We start from the raw sequence: 8058 nt of genomic DNA, 5'->3' as shown, positions 1-8058 counted from the left end.
ACTAAATTATCTTTGGCTGTTTATTAATAGGACTTTAAATTAGCAAAAATTACAACAAAATCAGTAACAAGTTAAAGATTAGAAATATTCTGCACAACAGAAGTAAATGAACTTGGCAAAAGAAATCTTATAAACTAGGACGTCTTTATTTCAGAATATTAGACAAACTATGCATATTGTTTCAGCACCAAAAATACTAAAATAACCATTTTTGCTCAACTAGAGGCAATATTCTGGTATGGTAAATTTTGTTTCTAATGCTTCCTCTTCTCAGTCTTCATGTAAATTCGTATCCAAAAGACAACAGAGTAGCGCCGTTGAAAGTAGCATTAGCAACATGAAGAACCGTATAGCATCGAAATTGAAGCAGAAAGGAAGTACCATATCGGCCCTATGCATCCAGGAAACAGATATATTCACTTATGTTGGACTGAATATTATCTATTTGCAAATCAATTACAATTTGATTGTAAGAGCAATAGGAGCCTTATGCATTTCTTTGTGAAGAGTTACTCTATGGTTTGTTTAGACCGGTAAACCCTCGAGGTCGTACTGCATTGCAAGCCTTTCCATTGTGTTTCTACTCACTACTTTTCTCTCATATAGTTCTTCCAAAACTATTGCTGCTATCTCCATTTCTTCTTCATGGGCTATGCCCTCGACAATAATAGTACAAGTCATCTCATTAGGCTTATATCCTTTGTCTACCATCATTTGGAAGATATCCAAAGACAAATCAGTTCTATGAGATTTGCATAAACCAAGTATAAGAGCATTACAATTATCGACATCTGGTCTGCAGTTATTTTCTTCCATCAACATGAAAATCTCAACTGCTGCATCTATCATTCCTTCCATACACAACCCTCTTAACAACGTTGAATATGTATAAGAATCAGGTGTAAATCCATACTTTATCATCTCATTCAAAAGCTTCAATGCCGGATATGTATTATTTTTCCTGCACAAGCTTGTAATGACAGTTTTATAAAAGTCATGAGTCGAGAAGTTTGATGTGCTACCTATGCTTTGAATGATGGAGAATGCTTCCTGAACTGACCCATCTTCACAAAGTACAGCAATAGCATTATACGTTCCTTCATTAGGATAACACTGCTGCGAAATCATCTGGTCCAAGCACTTCATAACTTGATCTACCTTCCCCTCCTTGCAGAGATGAGTAATGATTGGGTTGTAGGTGGCTCCTGTAGGTTTGAATCCCGCCTTTGTCATTTCTTCCAACACCTCAAATGCCTGGTCTATTTGGCCATGGAGAGCAAGTGAACTGACCAAAATATTATAAGTAACAACAGACGGGGCACGATCTCCACCATCCATTTCAGCTAGAAGCTCATGCGCCTCATTCCACCGTCCTTCACAGCACAGAGTCCTCAGCATAATGTTGTAAGTCACAACATTCGGGTCAAATCCTTTTTGTGGCAAATTCCTGAAGAAACTTATTGCTTCCTCTGTTCTCCCTTCCTTACACAACCCTGTCAATAGCACATTGTAGCTCACCAAATTAGGCTTTCCTCCCTTGGCAATTATCTCATCCAACAGCCTCATTGCTTCATCCACTCCTCGTTCCTTGTACGCAGCTTCGAGCAAGAATGAGTAAGTGAAAACATTAGGTTCCAGTCCCTTCTTTCTCAATTGATCCAGAAGCTGCAGACTCTTATTCAAATTCCCAAGCATACACAGCCCCTTGACAAGTGAATTATACGTAACCGTGTTGGTCGGGTAGCCATACTCTTCCATCCTTTCAACCAACTGCATTGCATACCCAACATTCCCCCTCTTACACAAATGATTCACCAAAAATGTATACGATGTAGCATCCGGTTTCACACCCGAACTAACCATCATCTCCATCACTCGAATTGCTTTTCGAACTTTACTCAGTTTACAAAGGTCATACAATAGCTGAGTCGCTTGACTTTTCTCAGGTTTATGGCCCTTTTCAACCATATATTCCAAGTACAAAAATGCATCATTCACTTTAATCTCTTTAGTCTTAGCATCATTCTTACCAGTCCTCCAATTAGGCAAAGTAAACACAGAATTTGATGAAATTGTAACTTGGTTAGATGCTAATACCCTTGAAAAACCTTTATTTATTGACACAGTATGAAAACTTGGGATCTGGGAAAAAAATCCACTTACTTTTACTGTATTTTCTAGACATGGGTTTGTTAGAGGAGACAAACTCTGCAAAAGGGTTGCCATGATTTTATAATTACATGCGTTTAAAATGGAAATTTAGACTAAAACAGCAACAAAATCATGGGTTTTATGGGGTTAACACATAAACATAGATATGTAAGAATTATTGACAATTTTGATGCATAATATATGACGCAGAAGAACTGAAATTTTATCAAGAAAGTAGGCAAAGAGAGAAAGAAGAGGATTAATAACGTACGATATCAAGTTTCTGAAAGATTAAGGCCAAAGATTAATGCCGTTTCTTCAGCAATTCTACTGAGTAGAGAGCCCAATTTCATCTTGCTAGTCCTGTGTTATCCAACAATTGAGGATAATAACTTGAATGTCCACTACCTTGTTCACGATTCTTACACGTCGACGGTGACAATGAGCGGTTGAGATGCTAACTTTGGTGTGTTGCGAAATGCAAAAAATTATGTCTTCCGTGCAAATGACAAAAATACCCCGTAGATAGAACACTTCTACTAGTGTTACACTTACTAAATACATCTGTATTTTAATAAGTATTACACTTCCTCTTTTTTTTAGAAAAAAACTACATTTAAATATAATATTTTTCTTCTCTATTTAACAATGATATGTACGAATTCACCAACCCTTTCTCTCTCTAGAAACCTCTCTCTCCCTCTCCCAAAAACCGCCGCCCCCCCTCTTTTTTCTCCGGCTATGAGGCTCGCCGACGGGCGTGTGGCTCACCGCCCATGCCACAGCGTCGGTGAGCCTCCGATCTACCCCCTTAGTTTGTTTCTTTCCTTTTCCGTTATGGTTTTTCGTTTTTTCAGCCTTTCATCTTGCGCCGCACCGCTTCGTTCGCCGCCGCTGTTCTTCTCCGACCGTGCGGCCGGCCAGCCGTCGTTTCTTTGTACCGCCTCCCCGCCGCGCCTACTCCCCACCCCCTTGTCCGTTGCCGCGACATTGAGTACGAGAACGGGGAGGGGGAGTTTTCTCCCTCTGAGTCCCTCGTGTAGGGCCGTTCTGAGTCCCTCGTGTAGGGTTGTCGTTGCCGGGGCTCAGGGGCGTGTGGGGTTCGGGCTTCTCAGGCGGGCCTTGGCGATTCGTGCGTTTCTTTCCGGCGGTTCGTGGGCTAGGTCGGTGAACCCCGGAGCGTTGGTGGTGGGGCTCGGTTTGGCGGCGGGGTGGGATGTTAGGGTTTCGTTCTTTGTTTTAGGTTTTAGTTTTCTTTCTGTTTTTCCTTTTAGAAGTCTTTGTGTGCTATTTAGTTTTGTTATTTTTTCTGTTTGTGTGGTGTGTTGGGGTGATATGGGGCTTGCAGATCGGTGTACCGATCTTCTGGTGCAGGATTTAAGCCGGGTTTTTTGGCTATGGGGCTTCGGTGTGATCTTTTGTTGGTTTGGGCTAAAGGGTTTTGCTTCCATGCCGATATCCGTGTTTGAATCGGAGGTTGTCTTGTCTATGGTGAAGTGTACGACACCAATTTTGATTTCAGGTCGAGGAGTACGGGATTCTGAGCCAATGAAGGTTCTCGTCAGAAATTACAACATATTGCCAGACCCCCTTGCAAGAGGCTGCATAGGACAGCGTTATATGAGCCAAGGGTACTTAGGAAAGTCATTTTGCGCGTGCAATTGTAGTTTCTTTTATTTCGAACTTGTAATTGGTTCGGTTGTCTTTGTATTGTTCGATTACGATCTCTTATGTGAGTGCCGTATGGCTTTTATTAATGAATTTAATCTCCCCCCTTCAAAAAAAAAAAAAATATTTTTCTTCTCTCATGTTCCCCACCTAGAGGAAGTACTAATGTAGTTTTGTTATGCACTTGCAAATGCATAACAAATATAAAAATATTAAAAAGTACATGGAAGAGAGAGAAAAGAGGAGAGAGATAGGTTAGGGGGACCATTTTTAAATATACCACTAACAACTTATATAATATTATTGTCTATTTAGTGATGCTATTTATACCTATAGTTAGTACAACTGAATGCATATATAGTACCACTACATACATATATTGTACCATTGAATGTTCAATGGTACTATTTGATCATCCAATGGTAGTATTAACCACCAAATGGCACTACTTTTAATTCAGAATATGCATTTATGTGTAATTACACCCTTGCCCATTGTCTGCATTTCTCTATGCATAATGAAATTCCATTAGGACAAGCTGCCCCACCTAAACTCACTACTACTTTTTTATTATTTATTTCCTCTCACATTCATTACTTTTCAATAAATTATAAACCCCACTATCTTTCTTTTACAATTTCTTTTAATACACCAACTATCCTAGTTACCTCTTATTTTTTGAAGTCAATTATATTGCCTAAACTATGTGCCGGTCAAAGTGTAACACTTATTAAAACACGGAGGAAGTATGTCTCACTTTTTTTAACCCAACAAAAATGTATGAAGTATATTGATTAGAAAAATATGTGAAAAATAAATTAGTCAACTTTTGCGCGGTTAGCTTAAAACAAGCTAAATTTTTTATTAACTAAGGGCCTGTTTTCATTGACTGAACTCAGTTGAACTGAACTGAACTGAACCGAACTGAATTGAACTGAACTGAACTGAACAAAGCTGAACTGAACTGAACTGAAATGAATATTTTATAAGAGAAGAAAATTAGGAGGTGAGCTGAACTGAACTAAACTGAACAGAATTTCAACGTATGACTATGTTAGCCTTTAGAGGTATTATTTCTATTTAGGTTAAATGACAGTTACACTTAAAACTAAAATTTCTTTGACTTGTGTAGCATGTGATGTTTGACTAGAAAAGTTGACTTCAAAGGGGATATCATTTTATAAGATTCACGCAATCCAGCGACGAAATGATGGCCAAATGCGGATAAGTGCCAAAGCCTAAAGAGAAGGCCTAAGAGATAAACCAAAACCAGATTAAGCATTAAGTTAGGGATGAGTAAATTCAAATGGAGTTTGTGCCATGAGTTATAACCAACCAACGATTATGGGGTGATATGATTTAAGAGGCTAACTCCTATAAAGGATCTAATACACTTTTAGATGGTCTAAATAACTCCATTATAGACTGCCCAAATAAGGAAATAGAAGGTATTGTGTCAGTCCGGACTAACGAGATGTTTCGTCAGTCCAGATGGACGAAATGCAGATTTTTGATATCCTCAATTGGCGGGATGATATCCTCTATTGGCGGGATGATATCATGTACTAACTGGATGATATGCTTTATTGACAATATGATATCCTTTATTAGCTTGATGATATTTCTATTGGCTAGATGATATCCTCTATTGGCTGGATGATATCCTCTATTAGCTGAATCATATCCTCGATTAGCTATATGATATTATATAGCCCATAGAGCATATCATCCAACCAATAAAGGATATCATAAACACAATAATAAATGATATCATATATCCAATAGAGGATATCATCCAACCATGATATAATATAGCCAATAGAGGATATCATCCAACCGGTAGATGATATGTATAAATTATTGGAAGGTTTAAATTATTTGATGGAGGATATGTATAATTTGTTTGATGATATATATATATATATATATATATATATATATATATATATATATATATATATATATATATATATATATTGTATTACAATGACAGAACCGCCACTGAAGATCTCGTACTAAGGTCATGAGTATAACATAACTTGTTCATTTCTCAACCAAAATACATGCATCTGTTATCAAAATGCTCACAATTCAATATACAATCATATGAAACAATCAATTTCAACTATTATACATCACATAAGAAAGCCTTGGGCATTTTTCGAAAAAACCAAGAATCACAAACAATTAAACTTTTTCTCTTCCGCATATGGATGACCTTGCTCCTCACCTTCGCCATAACCACCACCAACTTGTCATCGGTTGGAAACTTGTTCTTCATCGCAAGAACATGACAAATTAACGATGATACCTTCTTCGACTGATGAAGCATTGGGTGCGGCTTACTTTGTGATAAGGAAATAAACAAAGAAAGGTTCAATAGATCAATTGGGAAAGAAGGAAGCTTGATCATAAAGGAAGAGAAAATGGAGCAGCTTACTTTCGACAAAGATTCCGACTACCACGCGCTGACTAAGACCCCACGCGCTGGCTTCCTAGCTCCAGCCTGACCCACCTTGACGGTGGTCAGGCGAGTGCACCTCCTTGGTGGCACGTGCAACAAGTTTTGGCTTCGGGAAGAAATGGATGATTTCTTGTTTTACTTGGTTTTTTTTTTTGGAGTTATGCTTGCAAGTTTTTACCTTTCATTTTAAAGGGTTTTTCTTGGTTTAAGCACTTAAGATTACTTTTATTTTATGCTAATTTAGTTTAATAAGTTTCCTAATTTATTAGGATTTGTTTTAGTAATCTTATAGTAAGTCAAACTAGGCTTACTCTTAGTTTTTAAATCTAGGTAGAATTAGTTTTTCTATTCTATTTGGGTTATTTGGAGATAAAGGTTGGGGGCTTGTCCTACTCCTATTTGGCATAGAATTGGAATTAGTAACTTTTTAGTCTATAAATAGGGGATTTTCGTGGCTATGTAAGACTGATCACAAATACAAAAAAATTAAGTTGAATAAAAGTTCATAGTTTATCTTTTGCTTAAATGGTTTTTTGCCGATTTTTAATTCAAGGAATTGGTTGAAGATTAGAACATTAAACACTTAGTGTCTAGGAGTAGGCTAAGATTTTAATCTCAAAATAATTAGCGTCCAGGAGTGGATTAATTAATTTGGGGATTCGAATCATAAGTTTCTAGAGTGATCTTGAGAAGAGAAATATCGGTTTGTTTATATTCAATCTTAAATAAATTTTTCAAAGTTGGATCTTTATTTCAAGATTTTGGGTTTTCTAAAAACTTAAACAAACAAGGGGTTAGGATCCACATCAAATGAGTTGCAGTTTAGAATCATGGAATAAATTGCAACTCATTTGCCTTTAAACAGAAGAAGAATCCTGGAATAAAGGCATCAGTAAATCAATCAACACGGAGCATTTAATTTAATTTCCTTTAAGCTTTATTTAATTACAACTTTCTTAATTTTCCCTTGGCTTAGTAGCTAATCGATAGGATAGTTTCTTTAGCATGTGTTGAAGATCGATCGTTTATTCCAATTGTATGAACATGGAGGTAACCTTTCCTTCAACTTATACAATTGTTGTGTTGACTTTATCTTTCAATTAATGAAAAGCAGTTTTATCTTTTTTCATGTGTTTGTCTATTCATTTCTGTAGCCATCAAACTTTACATTAACTTCTTCAAGAATAACTTCTTTACTATTTTGTCGTGTTACGTTAGGGAAGTTAATCAATTTTAAAATCGGTAACAATAGGGGTAGCCCCTTAATACTTAATAAATAGGGTATTAGACTTCTTGGTAAAGAACAATGTGTACTTCAAAAAGTTTTTTGGCGACCATAGTGGGAGAATACTAAACTAAATCAGTTTTACTCAAAGCATTTGGAAGTTATCTCATGGCTACTAACGTAAATGAAATAATCTAGAAGATGTTAATTTATCTTAACTCAATCATCTAATAAATCAAGTTCAAACTAATGATTACGCACTCTTTTAAACAACTTAGCCTCATGCGCAATGGAGGTAACTCTCAATAGAAGAGAAAGTCATTCTCACACTAGAAATCTACTCAATAAAATTTATATAAAGTACTTTGACATTGTGAAGAATCTAATGGAGGATTTAAAAGAGAATAATATAGAGCAGTTTTATAACTCCTATTGTGTTATGGTAAAGGAAACCACAAGAGTTATAATTGTTGAATTAAAGAGCACTGGTTTAAATTCTCAACAGGCGGATACCAAACAAATGGACGGATAGGATCATTTTAGATATAAA

At 36.6% G+C, this 8058-nt stretch overlaps 1 protein-coding gene across 1 annotated transcript; it reads right to left on the bottom strand.

Moving 5' to 3' along the window:
- Positions 1-49: 49 nt before the first annotated feature.
- LOC145604790 (uncharacterized) lies at positions 50-2534 on the bottom strand. The gene has a single exon (XM_081660745.1). The coding sequence runs from the start codon at positions 2224-2226 to the stop codon at positions 526-528; it is 1701 nt and encodes a 566-aa protein (XP_081516871.1). The 5' UTR covers positions 2227-2534; the 3' UTR covers positions 50-525.
- Between the last annotated feature and the right edge of the window lie 5524 nt (positions 2535-8058).

The sequence above is a fragment of the Chenopodium album genome, chromosome 22, assembly GCF_948465745.1.
Source record: "Chenopodium album chromosome 22, dcCheAlbu1.1, whole genome shotgun sequence".
NCBI lineage: Eukaryota > Viridiplantae > Streptophyta > Magnoliopsida > Caryophyllales > Amaranthaceae > Chenopodium > Chenopodium album.
Note: the sequence above shows the minus strand (reverse complement) of the source record. Positions and strands in the feature narration are given on the sequence as shown.